Source organism: Arvicola amphibius, chromosome 8, assembly GCF_903992535.2.
Source record: "Arvicola amphibius chromosome 8, mArvAmp1.2, whole genome shotgun sequence".
NCBI classification, from domain to species: domain Eukaryota; kingdom Metazoa; phylum Chordata; class Mammalia; order Rodentia; family Cricetidae; genus Arvicola; species Arvicola amphibius.
In genome coordinates, this window is record NC_052054.1 from 44170133 (window position 1) to 44188632 (window position 18500).

An 18500-nucleotide genomic window follows, 5' to 3' on the forward strand; every position below is an offset into this window, starting at 1 on the left:
AACCACAGCACTTGGGAGGCAGAGGCAGGTGGATCTCTGTGAGTTTGAGGTCAGCCTGGTCTACAAGAGCTAGTTCCAGGACAGGCTCCAAGCTCCACAGAGAAACCCTGTCTCGAAAACCCAAGAGAACACATATCCTTTACAGGCTCACCCATGGAAATAAGTAGATGGAACTTCAAAACTAAAGACTGGCTCATTGCCCTAATCTAGAAATGACCATTTCCTTTCATTCTGTCTCCTTCTGGGGAGCAAATTTTGTTTGTGCTATTAAATGTATATATTTTACAGACAACTCAGGTACAGTAGTACATATTGCCTGGTTTGTGTATATTTGTCCTTTCTGTTTATATACTAGGAGCAGTTATGATGAAACTTGGAGATTACAAAGATCAATGACATATTTCTCCTTTAATACAAATGATCCTATTGTTTAAAATGCATTGAGTGTTCACAGTGTGTTGGTCTGTACGTTCGTTAAATGCATAATTTTATTGAATCATCACAACCAATGAAGCTATCCTTTTGTTCTTTCACGTCTGATGGATGCAGAAAGTGGGATCAGAGAGATAAATCGCCTCACATGGATACATCAGTATTGTCAAAGCTGGCATAAGAAGCTAGTTTGTGAGGTGCCTAGACCTGCCCTGTGTAGCATTCCTAAATATAATAATGTGGTTTTCTGTAAGGACGCACAGGGAAGTAAGCAAACAGCCTCATCAGACAAAAAGCTGCACTGCAGAGAAGAGAGGAAGAGATTTTGACAACGCCAGAAATCAACAGCATCCTTTGTAATTCTGTAATTGCTCTGCTCAGCGGTCCACCGCGTAGGACTGAACACTCATTTCATTTCTGCCTCTCAGCCTCCTCTTCCTTTTCCCTCCAGACCCTCTGTTTCTCTCGTTGCTTGGACTGCTGTGTGACCCCATCTCATGACCGATCTTTGTGGATTTGTACATCACTGCTTCTACAACAGTACCTGGTCTCTACATTCTCTCCTAATGTCTTCCCAAGTATCCCAGATAGAGATGGCGGGTCAGTAGGGCTTCACCCATGAGTAGTAAGAGTGGCTGACAAGAGACCTCACTTCAGAGGCTTATGACTTCCCCCAGTTTTCTCTCTCTGAATCAAGTGCCAGGCCCTGGATCACTTGGTTTGCCATGGTCAACCACAATTTGCAGCGGGGTGCCAAGAGTGATGGTGCATACCTGAGGCAGGTGGATCGCTGTGAGTTAGAGGCGATCCTAGTCTACACAGCGAGTTCCAAACCAGCCAAGGCAACATACTTAGATGCTGTCTCAAAACAAACAACAAAAACCAATTTACAAAATGAAAGGGACTTTAAATGGGACTGAAAACACTAAGTCTTCTAAAGAAAGAAGTGACAGCCCAAAGTATGTATAAGTCTGACTGGCAAAAATGGTGAGATTTTTAAAAAGATGCTTTTAATATGTCTATCATGAAAATCTTAAAATTATATAAATAACAGAATTATTTCCTAAGGTAGTTCCACTAACAAAAATAGAGCTATGAAATCTGCCAATAGCTCAGGGGAAATACAAGCATATTTATTGTCTTTCCACTGTCCTTGGAACGATCTAGCCTTTAAAAGAAATTATTAAGCACACCTATAGAGCTGTACATGGTGTTTCTTTTCGTCTGATTGTTCTGTATTTGTAAGCTTTTATTGAGAATGTATGTGAGACTGTTAAGCATCCACACATTATCTTTTAGATTTTAGGAGAGATAGGCTTGTTTGCTTCCCTTTGAATCCGTTAGCATCTTACTATTCATGGGGTAACAGACACTCAATAAATGACATTGCCTAATTACTCAACCCTGATATCAACTGTAAAGAACAGTACAAATTGAGAGAGCCTTTCTATGAGCACAGAGTCAAGGAGAAGCAAATGCTTTTTTTGCATATTGTATGCTTCAATTCCTTCCTTTCTGGGTCAGGACAATGGATTGCTATTGCACAATTTAGTGTCCTTCCTTTGTTTCTAGCTACATACTGTGTTAGCTCTGCTCTACACTAGTGCAAATTCAAGTCTCATTTGCTCTCCATTCCTCTTGTGAGGGTTTCAGTCACTGCATTTGAAGACCTAATCAACCTCTCGTTTAGCCCAGTTTTAATCCCTCCTCTTAGAATGGCAAGCTATACAGCCCCAATTAAGTATATAAAAGGCTACAGAACAAAATAAGAGGCCCGTTAAGAGGGAGGATCAATCCTTTCATGGACTTTCCTGGTGACAGTTAAAGTTTAGAAGTGACCTTTCTGTCTTCTGAGTGTGCTGTAACACTGAGAATGGAGAGACTGAATGTCTTTGTCCCCATGGTCCCGCAGCTGGCTGTGGCAATACTGTAGAATGGCAGGTACTGCTGTGTTTTCAAATATCTATGATGTCATAAATCTGAAATAACAAATTGATTTTATGTATGACTTGTGGATCCAGTAGCACGATTATGCTAAGCATACACACACCCTTCCATATATATATATAAAATCTTACAGCTTGATATACTATGGCAGATTGTTTCACCCTAAGGTGATCAACACTGGAGCCCATCGACAATATGGTTGTTTCCCTTCACCTTGCAGAACACTGACGAAAGCACTCGTGCTGTTCCATTTAGGATATCTGATCACATTATTATCTTCTTCTTTTTTAACTTTAACTCATAGATGAGAACTCATCAAGGGATGAGAAAACCATGTTGGGAAACATGTAGCAATTAATGAAATACCAGCAGCTAAGCAAATAACATCTGATCTTCCCATGGGAAAAAGGATAAGAAAAGCTAATAGGTTGGTTGGTAGGTAGGTGGATAGGTGAGTGGGATAGATGGATAGATAGATAGATAGATAGATAGATAGATAGATAGATAGATAGATAGATAGATAGATAATACTTATGGGGATTATGTGATACTATACATTGTATAAATGATAATCCTTCCTTTGAGGCAGTGTCTTATGTAGACAGCAGACCTCAAACTTATTAGGTAACCAGGCATGGCTTTGAACTTCTATCCCTCCTACCTGTACCTCTTGAGTGCTGAGATTACAGGTATGTGTCACCATGCCTGGTCGGGATAATTTTTGACAGAGCAGCACCTTCTCTGTGGGAAAGCTATATGCTGTTTTAAGCCATTATGAGTATATATCACTAGTTTTCATTCAAATTCAAAGCTAGAACAATAACTATAACATGTTTTTGTTTTATATGAGTAGCATATTTCAAAGCCCTTGAAATTTTAAAGCATATTTGGAAATTCACAAGAATGAGGATTTTAGCAAAATGAGGTGCATTTGATGGAGGATGGGTGTCAAAACAGGTAAAACTGGAATACAATCTCCAGAGGTTCTGTGGATTTCATATACCTGATCTTTTTGCGAAGCTCATTGCTTTCTATTTTCTGTGATATGAACACAATTGGCTTTCAATAATAGACTTAACATTTATAAACACCCAACTACATGTCATTGTCAGGCACTGTGCTACATGCAAAGACACAGACCAGGCTTCTAGAATCCTACCATAAACCCTGTGAGAAACTGTGATCCTGGTTTTTTGGATGAATAAAGGTGATCTCAACAGAAGCCACTTCATCCATGCATGTGTGACCAATCAGTTGACTTCATAGGCAGGAGAAGTCCAGTTACCTAACCTCAAGTCTGTTATGCCTTCCAATAAAGTTAATCTATACAGGAAAATTCTTGAAAACTTTACCCTGTAGACACATTTTCTGCTTACTGGAAGATCCAGTCTGATACCTGAAGGGAGACATTCTGTTACAGACTCATTAGAATGAGGTTGTGAAATGCGCAAATTCCCGCCCTCAGGCCTTGGAGCCAGGCCAGTGTGGGCATGTGAGCTGGATCCTTGGTTATAATGTCATGACTCTGAGTCAAGCTTTATTTTGGCTTGAAGTTCTGAGTTTCGGTCTCCTTATCTACCAAACCAATATAGTTTGAAAATAAATGTTAAAGGGTTCTGGCAAAATTGGAGCACCGTGAAGAGGGGAAATGGTTAGCCAGAATCACCAGAAGATAGTATATAGATTCTTGGCAGCTTGTTACTAGTAACATGGGTGAGAATGAAAAATAAGATAGACAGTATTTAAATGAAGGTACTCATTATCTTGTTAAGGGACACATATAGACTGTGCTGTGAGTCTAGCTGAAGATCTTTTGTGATAACTAACTCTTGAATAGTGTCAACAGATTTACATGATACTTTGCAAAAGCATGTTTGTGTTTATTTATTTTACATGTGTATTTTCCCCAAATGTGCAGCATGCTCATGCCTAGCGGCCAAGGAGGTCGGAAAAAGGCATCATGTCCCCTGGAAGTGGAGTCCTGGATAGTTGTGATTCACTATGTTGTTGCTGGGAGCTGAGCCTGGTTCTCTGCAAAAGTAATAAGTGCTCTTAACTGACACATTGTCCCTCAAGCTCCTTATTGATGTTTTTAATGGTCCCATAAAATACAGAACCAGATGAAAACATTTTCATATCATATCCATATTTGATGACTGTTACTATAAGGTGGTGACTTGAATAAACATGAATTGAGTAGCCCTTAACTCTTTAAAAACTCTGTATAAAAATCATTATAACGCAGGACTGGTAGCACAGGACTATAATCCTAACAATTTCAGAGGCTAAGTCAAGAAGATTTTGAGCTCAGACTGGGTTACATGGTGAGTTCAAGTTTAGTCAGGCAACCTAGTGAGATTCTGTCTCAAAATAAAATCTCAGAAATCTAAGGAAATGGATCAGTGAAGGAGTGCTTTTCTATTGTGTAAGAGACCCTGTGTTTAATTTTCAGTCCTTAAAATAGTAATTATTACACATAGACTTTGAATCATAAAATTTTTTTTTCAACTAACGTATGGGACAACTGGTTGTATTTAAAAATGTTATTAATCTCTAATTTGAGAATAGGCAGAATCTAGCTCCAGTTAACATATGTGTATACAAATACATATTTATTAAAGACTGATTATAATACACAAAAGGTTTTCAAACTCCTGGCATTAACTGTAGGGTTTCTTTTTCCTTCTGGTACTTATTTCAAAATACTTTTTCATACTTCTTGGTCAAAAGGCATTGAAGTATTTCAAGTGATAACCTTGAACATTTGTCTGTGTAAACAAAAGGACTTTGTACAAAAATATGAATTCAAAGTTTCTAGGTCTAATATTTTATAAGAATAAAATAGATAACTATAGGAATGATTCATCATTTTAGGATGAACTAAAATTCTGTTGTTGAGAACCGACTTATGAAGATAATCAATATATATATCATATATCATATATCATTCTTATATATTACATATATATATATATGATTAAATAGGTTCCAAGAAAGAAAATTTACATTTGTAAAGCATAAAGAAATAATGCATGTGTTCTGTTCATGTCTGTCCTCATTTACGTAGCGATCACTCTCTTAATTAATCACCAGCCTTTTAGACTAAGCACTGAATTTTAATGCTGTAACCTTCAAATCCAAAGACTATGATCTATCTTGTAACAAAAACATCCCAGTTCAAATTGTAATCTCATTTTTATCTCTGCTCAGATGATGAACCATGCTTGGAATAATTATAAACGTTATGCCTGGGGCTTAAACGAACTGAAACCTATATCCAAAGAAGGCCATTCAAGCAGTTTATTCGGTGAGTATGATGTGCTTTGATTCGAGGATGTGTTGTTGCTGTTGTTTTGGTTTTTGAGACACAGTCTCCCTCTCTTAGCCCTGGCTGGCTTAGAACTGAGCACATAGCCCTAGTTGGCTTTGAATTCACAGCCCTGCTCCCAACTTCGCCTTCTGTCACAGTTTCCTTTCTGTGGCTGTGAAGAGATACCACGACCAAGGCAATTTATGAAAGAAAGTATTTAAGGGGGCCTGCAGCTTCAGAAGGTGGTCCGTGATCAGGTCCAGCATCAGGGTGGGGAGCATGGCAGCAGGAAGCAGGCACGGCACTGGAACAGTAACTGAGAGCTGATAGTCTTTTACACAAGCAGGAGACTGAGAAAGGCTTCCTAGTAATAGTGTGAGTTTGGAAACCTCAGAGCCCACCCCTAGTGACATACCTCATAATCCTTCCCACACACCTCCGCCAGCAGGGGTCCATGTTTTCAAATATGTGAGTCAATAGAAGAGCATTGTCATTCCAACTAGCACACCTTGCCAGAAATTAGAGTTATGAACCACCTCTGCTGGCTTTTTATCCAGAGTGTCTTTTCCCTGAACTTACTGCTGGTCAGAAAGCTTGTGGGAATCTCTAATTCTGCAGGCCCCTCCATGTTGCTAGGAAACCTGAACCCTTGCTGGAACTGTGGAAAGATTGCACTTAAAGTATCTCCCAGAAAGAACACCAGCTTTGTGTTGGAGAGACCTGTGTAACTGTAAAACATCCTCTTGCCCAGGGCTGACTTTTCTGGGGATTGAGTGCACAGCAGGGTTTAAGGTCTAGGGTGATTCCTGTAGAGTATTTAGTTACCTGCATTAAGGGCTTCCTGCCGCATAAAAGTTCTGTCTTTCTAGCATAAGCTTGCTGAGGCACTGGGCCATGGCGATTCCTTCAGTAAACTCAGTTTTGCCTGTAGCTTTCCACTGTTCTGTGGAAGACGAGGCAGGCAGATTAGGCCAGCTGTTTGAGCTTCCACCTATCTGCTTTTTTGCCCTATTGCACTTGGTGCTCACAGGAACACTCTGATTGGCACGTTTGTATTAATAATGCACCTATTGTGGAAAGGAGGGGGAAACCACAGAAATGCTTGATGGTGGTTTTGTTTGAACAAAGGCCACCCTCAGGGCCACCTCCTGGGCTCGGTTTCTTTTTTGGACCGTGTTAGGTACTGTAATGGGGAAATGGAAAAGAACAACTCTGGGACTGCCAAGCTTGCCAGCATGCCTTTCCGTACTTCAATTGGGACATCTTAAATGGTACCAGTTCATATAACAAGTAACAATTTCTGGTGACGCTTATGGAGCAATTATCGTGCAGAGCCGCTCTGCTATATAGCATTCGATCTCATTTTTCTGTACATTTTTGGTGAGGAAGAAATTGGAACACGGAAAACTTTCTCAGAGATAGCTACCTATGCACTGGCACAGTGGGACAGGAACTACAGCGTAAGGCCATGTTCTTAATCCTGGTACCCGGCTTTTCTGGGTCTTAAGGACTTTTCATCAATTTAGTTAGCTACAGTTCTGTCACTGAGGGAGATAATCCAAGTTGTTGCAAGAGTCGATGGTCTAGTGTGGCCACCATGCATGTGTACAGTGACTTGTCAAAGCATAAGGTGGTTCCGCAGATACATGGAGGTCCTGGAGCCTTTGGGATCTCATGTAGGAAAAAGGGCATTGCCACAGAAGAGTGGAAGAGACTGCTCTGTCACCTTAATGATTCAGTTCAGGATGGGGAACATAAGCTGGAAGTGCCTGCAGCCAGAAGGACCTCAGATGTCACTAAAGTAGTCTCAGGACTGGACCAGTCCAGGAAAGAGGAGAGGTACAAGTTTAGAGAGAACTGAAAATTTTCATGGTGAGTCAGAAGGCCTTCCCTTTTCATGTTTACTATTGTAACTTAAAAAAAAAAAAAAAAAAAAAAAAAAAAAAACCAACCTGGAATCTGAGCTGGTAGAGTTCAGCGGTTGAGTGCACTGGCTGCCCCTGAAAGACGGCCTTGATTTGATTTCCAGCACCTCCATGACAGCTCCCAGTTGTCTGTGAACTCTAGTTCCAGAAGATCTGATTTCCCTCCCCTTCTGGCCTCACAGCAACTGCACATATGTGGTTGGAAAATGCACACAAGGCAAACCACCTATACCACACAGAATAAATAAAAATAAATCTTTAAAGAAAAACCAAAAAAAAAAGTAATTACCCTATTTTTACTTTCCTCTTAGTGAAGGCTGATCAGATCAGGGGAAACTCATGTTCTCTTATGTGTTAATTTGCCATAGTAATCCTTGAAAGATATCACTTGGTTTCTGTTAATAGGTCAGTGGTCTTAATAATAACTTTTAAGGACATTTAAATCCTTTTGCTTTTTACAATTTTCACTGGATTTATCAGTAAAAAACACGTTATGAGCCAGATGAGGTATTTATTCTTTACAATGGGCCTCAAACATTAATTATGGCAGAATGAACTGTTGATCAAATGGTATCTATTTCCATTTTCAAATTCAAATAGGCTATAGAATATTTTCTTGTTCAATAAAACACCTGGGACTTACTGCAAAAATGAAAAGCCCATATTTTTGAAAGTGAGTAAAACTTTTAATTGTCTTATTTAGATGCATCTGAGCCAAGAGCTTTGTCTGCAAGAAGTATATCAACCTGTGTATTCTTCCAACAAACCATAGACGACAGGAATATTTCTTGCCCCTCCTGCCTACTTTTTCAGAGTGGTTATTGGTTTACAGTGACTTATGCAGAATTTTTTCCCTCAAAGCAGCCTGTTTTTCAAGAGACAATCGGCTCTGTGAACCTCATTTTTGCCAGTCATTAACATCTGGGGAGCCCTTTGACACTGATGCTTTTTGTTCTCAAGGCTCTTTCTTTCCAGTTACTTGAAAGTCACCTGTTAGCCAGGGAAAGGAAAACTGGTTCCTTCCTTAACTTGAAAACGATGTTAATGAACATGAGAAATGACCTGGGAGTTGCCACCTCCCAGTTCCACTGTAAAAAAAGGGAAAGCAGAGCTAGTGTTTTGACAGAATTGCTCCTCAAAGAGAACCGTTTGTGTTTGATCAGGTATATTCAGCATAAAGTATAACAGCAACAACAAAAAAAGCTCATAATGACTGAGAAATTAGAAATAAATGATCATATGAATCTGTTACCGTGTTTCAGAATGTGACCTGAAAACATCCCCTTTAATGTTTCCCTTGATCCCATAGTTTTGTTTCCTCCTAAATTGTATTTTTTAGAATATTGAGTTATAATAAAGTGTAACGCTAAATGTTTTCTAACTTTCATGTTTTATCATTATGTAAGATTTAACTTTAGTCTATTTTAGAAAGTTAAGTATGTAAATGTTACAAGGGAAAGGGCCCCTTGTTTGTCCTGGCTGCCTGGCTAGCTTACACCGTAAATAACCACACAGAAACTGTATTAATTAAAATACTGCTTGGCCATTAGCTCTAACTTCTTATTTGCTAACTCTTACATATTAGTTTAACCCATATTCATTAATCTGTGTATCGCCACGTGGCTGTGGCTTACTGGAGATTCTAACGGGCATCCATCTTAGGCAGATGATCCTCTTCTTCCTCCAAGCATTCAGTTCTGTTTACCCAGCCTACCTAAGTTCTGCCCTATCAAAAGGCCAAGGCAGTTTCTTTATTCATTAACCAATGAAAGCAACACATAAACAGAAGGACCTCCTACACCATTTTAATATTCTATTACTTCTGGTTTTCTAATGATAATTTCTTAATTGTTACTTGAACACTGTGCACACTGACGTGTGTTCCATTTTTATTTGTGGATCTGCACTGGATAAATGTAGTACTCAGTCTCTCAACACTCACTTATTGAATATCACCACTACAGTCATGGAGGGTGCCATGGAGAATGTGGGACCAAGAAAACATAATCTCTCTCCTCTAAGAAGGTTTGTAGTCTCAAGGATGATGGAACGTGATGCATTCCTGAGGATGCAGTGAGAGCTCAGAGGGAAGGTACAGAACCTGGGCCTGACTAAAGTGAGAAGGGAATTGGTATCAGTCACAATGTTATAAACGTTGGGGATTTTATGTCAGAGTACAGAACACCTCCTACTTAGCCATGCTTTTGTTTCCTGGATTTTAACCACCGTTGATCAACCACAGGCTGAAAATATCGAGAAGATTCTAAAAGTAAGAATTCTTATGCTTTAGCCACTATACAATCCTGAACAATGTCCTGAACTTGTGACCGCCTCCAGCTCATTCCTTGCCTGGATGGATGCATCCCAGTAACCACAGTACATGCTACCCCCCCCCCCCCCCCCCCGTCAGTCATTTGGTAGCCATTTTGCTTCATCTCTCTTTGCATTTTATTCTTTATTCTCAAGTCACCGTATTTTACTAATGGTCCGAAAGTACAAGAGTACCATGTTGATAATTTGGGTGTGCCAAAAAGAAGCCAAATAGTATTTTGTTTAACAATGAAAGTACCTGGTATTCACTTTAATACGGAAGGGGAGCAGGAAAATCCTATGCTGAGGTTGCTAAGAGCCACAGTCAAGATGAATCTTCTGTCCGTGGAACTGGGAAGAAAGAAAAAGGAATCTGCATTGGTTGTGTTGTCCCACATCAAACTGCGAAAGTTATGGTCACGGTGCTCTAAATGTTAAAATGGAAAAGGCATTAACTGTGTTTATGCTCAGGGAAAACGTGGTATATACGAGGTTCAGCACTATCTGCTACTGCAGCATCCCCCAAGGTTCTGGGAACATATTGTCTGCAGATAAAGGGTGACTACTGCGATGATTTAAAAGAGCTCGCGTGGTGATAATTCTACATCTAGCAAAGTTCACACCCGTGCAATCCAGTGCAACTATACAAAAATTAATGACAACTGCCTCTTTGCTTCAGGCTTATTCTTTCTTTTGTATTCTAGAGAATGCAGTCACAGATGAAATTCCCCAGAGGTTTAGTTTTTACAGCTTGGAGCAAATGTTAAAGATCCGTGTTCGTAGCCCAGAGCCTAGGAAAAATTTTGTTTTGGCATGCTGTATTCCTTACATTTTATTTTTTGAAAGAAATTAATACTCAGTATCACTGTCAATGAGTTGAGAATTACTCTCAGATTTTAGTAGGTGTGGTCAGTTTGTATATACATCTCAAAAGTATTGAAAAGCTATTTTTGGTATTTTTCAGGCAACATCAAAGGAGCAACGATAGTAGATGCCCTGGATACGCTTTTCATCATGGGAATGAAGACCGAATTTCAAGAAGCTAAATCATGGATTAAAAAATATTTAGATTTTAATGTGGTAAGTTAAATTGAAGTTGCTCATTGAGCCCTTAACTTTTAGCCTATCTATACCCTGTAGGGGATACATTTGTTATAATCTGTGCCAGTAGGAACAAACTTAACTTTTTAATGTGTGTGTGTGTTTGTGTGTGTGTGTGTGTGTGTGTGTGATGTCATTGGCTGTGATTCCTCTGATATCATCTACCTCCTTTTCTTCCTTTAGCTTTGAGACAGGGTTTCTTATTACCTAGGCTGGGCCAGAAAACTCAAGGGTCTACCTGTTCCTTGCTCTCCAGCACTGGGATTAGACGCGCATACCAGGACACCCAGCTTTTTTGACGTGGCTTCAGGGTATCAAACTCTGGTCCTCTGCTTGAGAAGCATGCATTTTGCTGAGTCATCTCTCCTGCTCCAGATGCTGCAGCTTTGAATAGTAAAGACGCTCTCTGCTCTGTCCTTCTCAGTTATTGTACATGCATGTGTCCTTTTGTCAAATTAAGGGTATATCGAAAGAAACCTATTTAAAGTAGCCTACAGTACCCATCTTCCTGTTTGAATTACCACAGCCACCCCATGAGATGGATACTGAAATCTCAAAGGATTATTCCAGAGCGTAAAGCTGGCTGTACATTGCAGCCATGCCTCTGTCACAGGGCCATGTCCCCAGTACTTAATCTTGACACTGTACAAGGCACACAGCATTGGCAGCCACTGTCACTTAACTAAGGCTTCCAACTTCATTGTTCTTATACTCCTTATACTTCATAAAAGAAAAAAGAAAAAAATCACCTCCATCTAGATCTCTGAGCATAAATAAGTCTTCAGCTTTTAGTATGTGTGCATTCCTGGCAAATGACCTGAGACCAAGTGTGTTCTGAGGGAGCAGAGCAATAGAGGGAGGTGGATCCAGTGTTTAATTACCATGGTCCGGGAAAACTGTGTCTCCTTGGATCTAACTGGACAGTCTTTGTTGTGCCCCATCAGGATGTTGGCAAGGAACTTATTCGAAGAAAAGGAAGCATGTTGGCCCCAACTCTTTAAAAGTCCTTAACTTATGGCTGCACTATTGGTATTCTTTTAAATCTCAGATAACTGCAGAAATCTTTGTAAGCCTCTTGTCTAGCTAGAAAGTGTTCAGTAGCACCTGGGGATCCTCGCAGCCAAGGTAGAAGACACATACTGCATGCTAAGATGGGATGGAGGAGGAGGGTGCTCCTGTCGGCCGGGCTGTGTTGTCGTTCCTCTGTTCCCATGAAGAGTGGACATCAGAGCTAGCCAGAGCACTCAAGATTAGTAAAGCAAGTCCTTGTCTATCACTTTGACTTTAATGCATAAATATTCCAACACTACAGATTTTTGGAGATCACTGCATTAAGCTCTTATTTTATTTTTAATTTTCTAGATTTATTTTCATGTGCATGAATGTCTTACATGTATTTATGTCTATGTACCATACATGTACCTAGTGCCCAGGGATACTTAAAAGAGAGAGTTGGATCCCTTGGCACTAGAATTTTAGATGGTTGTGATTGACCGTATGGGTGAGAGGAACTAATCCTAGGGCCTCTTCGACAGCAAGTGCTTCTAACAGCTGAGCCACTCTCCAGTCCCAGGCTCTTTCATTTTAAATGTAGAGAAAAATGAGTATAAAGCTGGTGTTCAAAGCTGGTGGTATAAAGCTTCTGGATGGTATGTAACGTGGCAGTTCTGATAATACTACAAGAACTAAAACATGAAACGTTAGAGTAGAAAAATGTCTCTTTTTATAAGTTTATTCCCTTAGGAATACTGAGTAAGTCTTGTTTGTTTCCATGTGTCTCAAATTTCTGTTTCTCTCTCTCTCTCTCTCTCTCTCTCTCTCTCTCTGTGTGTGTGTGTGTGTGTGTGTGTGTGATGTTGTGGTAGATGTTGTATATATGTGGAGAGACACACAACACTCATGAGAAGCTACAGCAACACATTGGATATCTTCCTCTACCACTTTCCACCTATTGCCTCGAGACAGGGACTCTCGTTGTACTGGGCACTTGTCATTTTAGCTAGGCTGCCTGACAGCAAACTCCTGTGTTCCTGCTCCCAGCCTAGCCCCCACACCAAGTACTCTGGTAACAGATATATGCATCCATGCTCAGCTTTTTATACAGATGCTTGGAATTTGAACTCTGGCCCTCATGCTTCCAGAGCAAGTGCTGAGCCATCTCCTTAGCTTTATGCTATTCACAGCATGAGAAGACTTGAAACATTTACTGTGCCTCTCTCTACCAACAAATATTACTGTATTTCTCCATAAAAAAATATATCAGGTTGAAAGGATAGTTCAGTTTGTAGAGTACTTACCTAGCATGCACAAAATCCAAGGTTCAATCCCCAGTACAGTATAAAAACTGGGTTGTCAGCCACCTTTCTGGGGTGACTTCTACCTTGATCCTATCCGCAGTGTTCACACATTCCAGGGTAGGGCGTGAGGATCAGAACAGTTAGGTAGGAGGAACAGAGATAAGAAAGAAACACAGAAACACAGGATAGTATCCAGAGGGCAGCTCAGCATATCCAGAATGCTGAATTCACCCACATTTATACCTTTATACTCCAGTTCAAAGGGGGACGGGGAGGCAAAGGACTGCTTTAATGTGATACAAAGGGCAACCAGAACAGTTACTTGCCCCAATATTTGAGACATAAAGTCATTATTTCTTGAGAAAAGCATTCTGTTGTTTAGGCAGTAAACCCACCATAGACCAAGTATCCTGAAGGCAGCCACTCCCTAGGTCAAACTTCCTATTTCAAAAGAAGGAGCTTGAATTCTCTGACCTTTGGTCAGGGTGGAGTGGCCGCACCTCTGTGGGTCATCTCAGTGTCCAAAACACCAAGCAACCACACCCTAGGTCAGGGGGTGGAGCCACAGTTGTTGTCAGCTACTTTGAGCAACCTCAGGCTGTCTGACCATCAGAGAAGGTGGAACAGGCTCACAGTTTTGAGCTTCCACACTGGGTATGGTGGCACATGCCTGCTAATTCTAGCACTCAGGAGGTAGAGGCAGGAGGATCAGAATTTTCAGGTCAGCCTCAGGTATATACAAAGTTCAAGCCAACTTGGGCTTCATGAGACCTCTTTGTTTTAACACACATATCAATAAGAGAGAGTTAGAACTTCTCATATTAAAAAGAGTAATGCATACGTTCAAGAAAGATATTTTTTCTTCTTTTCATTGCACGATACAGATCTTTAGCTCAGTATTTATTAATAAGTTTTCTAAACCACATGTGAGTATTTATCTTACATTTTCACACTCAACACACAGCTTCAAGTGAATGTTTCAACGACTGCTTGACTTTTTCTTCAGAATAAAAAAAAAGACTGAGAATTTATTTTTGCATTCATGTTAGGGGAGAACAATAAGCCTTACCTAAAATAGAAAAATGTTTTTCCCTTTTAGGGATAGCATGTAATATTGTAGCCTAGAGGATACACCATTGATGTAGAAATGAATACATTGGTATGGATCTTGGTCTATTGATACAAATTTAAGGTCAATTTTGTTATATATATATATATATATATATATATATATATATATATATATATATATATTTCTACTTTTGTTTAAGGTATTGTGTTTGTGTAGCTCATTTAAAAATGTAATGCATAGTTAAGAAATATAGATTAACAGATAGTTATCTATAATAGTCAAATTGTAGTCATGTTAGTTAGGTTTTCTAGATGTACAAAGATATCTCAGATGGAAAGTTATGCTTCAAATCTTTCAAAGACCTACAGAATATGACATTTAAAATGTTTTAAGAATAGACTTTTCTCAGCAATGAGACATGTCTGCTCTGGTAGCACCAATTATTTCACAAGGATAATAACCATCTTATGGAGTTTGCTAGCCATTTGGGCAAGAAACTGCTCTTGCCTGGTCTACTTGATAATATGCTATGTGAACTAGACATGCACGACCCACAGAAAAATGACTGCTGAAGTTGTCTAAAGAAGATGAGACAGTCCTTCAGGGTTCCTGCTTTATGAAAGAGTCTGCCAGACATTCTGCAGGACACAGAAGAAAGTGACTGACAAACTGTCAATATAGGTGAAACAGTCTTTGAAATGTTCATGAAACAGTCTGCCGGATACTATGGGCCTGTAGGCTGAATATGGATGCCCAGCATGTATGGCAGAAGAACTTTGGGAGACTGTCCAGGCAGCAAGATGTCTCTGTCAATTCTAGACCTTTGGAAGTTGCTTACAATGTACTTCCTGTTTACTTAGGTAATATTATATCCTTCTGGGGTCTTTGTTGGAGTTGAAGACATTTATAGTTTTCCTTAGTTATGATAAAAGATAAATTAAAAATAAATATTGTAACTGTAATTCTTGCTTTATAACTGTTTTGTTATATGTAATTATACTATGTTGAGTTAAAATCTTCCTTTTTACTTAGACAGAAAAAGGGAGATGATGTGGGATTCCCATCTCAATGCTGTGAATATATACTACCATTGGTTAATAAAGAAGCTGTTTTGGTCTATGGCAGGGCAGAATAGAGCTAGGTGGGGAAAACTAAACTGAATGCTGGGAGAAAGAAGGCAGAGTCAGATGCCATGTAGCTGACAAAGGAGACAGAAGCTGGAACCTTACGAGTAGGCCACATCTTCATGGTAAAATATAAAATAATAGAAATGGGTTAATTTAAGATGTAAGAGTTAATAAGAAGTCTGATCTAATAGGCCAAACAGTGTTGTAATTAATACAGTTTCTGTGTGATTATACAGGTCTGGGCAGACAGAAATGAAAGAGCAGTTACACACCACTGCCTGCATTTAAGTCAATACCTTTTCCTTATAAAATATTTAAAGTGTTTAAAATGAAAGCCCAGTGGTTTATTGTTCTGTTGTTGTTATTGTTTGTTTTAAAGTTAATGCATATAAATGTACCCAATGCTACTGCAAAGCAAGAAGAAATAGAATGAAGATAGAAAGACTATTGCTGTGGGTTTAATCTTAGAATTCCTGTATAAATAAGTCCTAAGTTGAGAGTAAATGTATGTGCATGCAGAATGCTCAGTTTATAGCACTTGAAATTTACTTTAGCAAATACTTCTCAGTGGGTTTATACTGCCATTCATGAAAGCCTAACAAGTTGATTCATTTGGTTGTACAAAATCCAAGTGTCTTTTATGACTGCTTTTAAATAAGTCATTGGGTTAATGTGATTTAGGGAGTAAGAGCTGGGGCTTCATTGCTGGAGCTTGTGTTTGGCTCAGGTATCCTCCGGCCTGCAGGTGAGATGGGAAACATTTAGTAGATTCTGATGAGCTTCCTGATGTCAATTCAGTGTAAGCCTAGGATAAAGAATCCAGATTTTTATTTATTCATTATCTATTAATTCATATGCTAATTATCTACAAGCTCTTGTTAAAGATTGGTGACCACACTTCAGAAGCTTCTCAGCGGAGAAATGGATACTTAACTGGAGCTGGGTATCTGAGGAAGACCAGGAGAAGGCCAAGAACAGGACAGGACAGGGCATCTGTAAGAGGCTAGTGCCTGGTGATTGCTTGATTGATTGATTTTATATGATTATTGTATTTTGCATAGATTATTTTCATTTTCTGCGGAAGAGTAAGTGGTATTTTCTTTATCTTTATGTTTATAAATGAACAAGTTAATTAATCTTCCCAAGGTTATGCAGATGAAGAAACAGGAGCTATGGTTTGAGCAAGCTCCGTCTCAAATTCATTCGCCCTGTTTTTTTAGTGGTGAGGAAATACAGTAAGTTGAGAAATTGATACCCATCCTAAGAATCTGAGTCTGTGGCTTAGGCATGTCATCTTCATATCACTGTGCTTATTAGATTCTGTCATTTAGTAAGAATTCAATCATTGCCTGTGAAACAAAGCTGTCTGTCTTGTCCTGTTTCCTGACTGAATGTGGTAGACTGGGTTGGAAAGCCTGCCCGTGGAATACGGTAGTAGATGTGCTAAGTCATTTTTAGACAGAACGCAAGCGCAGGTGATCTCCACGGCATTAGCTACCCCTCCACAGGGTGGTGGCTCCTACAACAGGAACATGCTAAAATAATGAAAATGGCATAGTTCCTCTGTGAGTGCTACTCAATTCCATTCTGAGCTTCTTTGAAAAAACTACTGTGTTAACTAGAGGTACTGAAAAGTATCTAGTAACAAATTTTATAGAATATGTAGAAATTTCTCTGGATAGCAATTCTTTACACGAAGTCTCTGTGATGTAGGAGTGTTTCTATCTATCTGCTGTTTAATTGGTTAATTAATAAAGAAACTGCTTGGCCTGATAGGTTAGAACATAGGTGGGTGGGGTAGACAGAACAGAATGCTGGGAGTGAGGCAGATGCCTCGGGCAGATATGCCCTGCCTCTCCTCTCTGAGACAGTCGCCATGAAGCCAGCCACCAGGTCAGACATGCTGAATCTTTCCCGGTAAGACACCACTTCGTGGTGCTACACAGATTATTAGAAATGGGTTAATCAAGATGTGAGAATTAGACAATAAGAGGCTAGAACTAATGGGCCAGGCAGTGTTTAAATGAATACAGTTTGTGTGTTGTTATTTTGGGTGTAAAGCTAGCCGTTTGGGATCCGTGCAGGATGAAAAGCAGTCCTGCCCGCAGCTCCTCACTACATCTCTGTGAACACAAAAGCTAGATAAAAGCTGTCCTTACGATGTCTTTCAGCCCTGCAGCAATGTAGAGTAGTATGGGAGATGGGGCTTTCTTTGCTAAGGACAAGAACAGAGTAGTAGATTAGCTTGCTCCAGACACTACCACTGATGCCAGAGAAGTTCACCAAGTGCAAGGGATATGATGATTCCCATGTATTTTACATGATAAAGGTATTGATAGCAAGGCAACTTTTTGTTTTAAAGGTCTACACTCTAAACAGGTTCTTAGGTTTTACTTAAATACGCAAGCAAGCAATCAAACCATGGGGGGCCTCTGGAAAAGATGTACATCCACTTTAACCCCAGTGAAATGTCTTTCCCCCCATGCCCGAATGAGTACTTGGCTACTCATGAGTACCATGTTATGAAGCATGAAGAAGTGACATTTTTCTTAACTCTGCTTCTAGAAAAGGGTTGTTTCAAAGCAGAATTATATCCTGATTGGGAAAGATCACTGTTATTTTTTCTGCTGAATGGAATCATGGGGTGTTTACCATTTGATGCTGAGGGGTACCTGGCTGGGAGTAATTCTTTCAGTGATGGCCCTAATAGGAACTTGTCTCTCTAATAGTGATTACTGATAGATTTGAGCTGCTACTTGGATCCTTCATAGCAAAACAAGTCTATTAACATAGACAGCATGCTTATTTGCCTGTCTTCGGAGCTTTAAGAGTTTAAACACTGTTAACAGTCTTAAGACATGTTTTCCGCTGTTTATGAAACTAAGCAGCAAGGACACACAGTGAGCAACAGGAGACAACACTAAACTTTTAAGTCTTTCACTTCTTCAATTCGTGAGTGTTAAGCAACAGACATTCTGA

General features: G+C 39.6%; 1 protein-coding gene across 2 annotated transcripts in view; it reads left to right on the top strand.

Annotated features, from left to right (window-relative positions):
• Man1a1 (mannosidase alpha class 1A member 1) overlaps positions 1-18500 on the top strand; it is a 177880-nt gene that overhangs the window by 38219 nt on the left and 121161 nt on the right. For both annotated transcript variants that reach the window (XM_038338520.2, XM_038338522.2), the window contains 2 exons: positions 5590-5686; positions 10889-11004. In XM_038338520.2, the coding sequence (XP_038194448.1) occupies positions 5590-5686; positions 10889-11004 (213 nt within the window). The remainder of the gene's footprint in view (positions 1-5589; positions 5687-10888; positions 11005-18500) is intronic.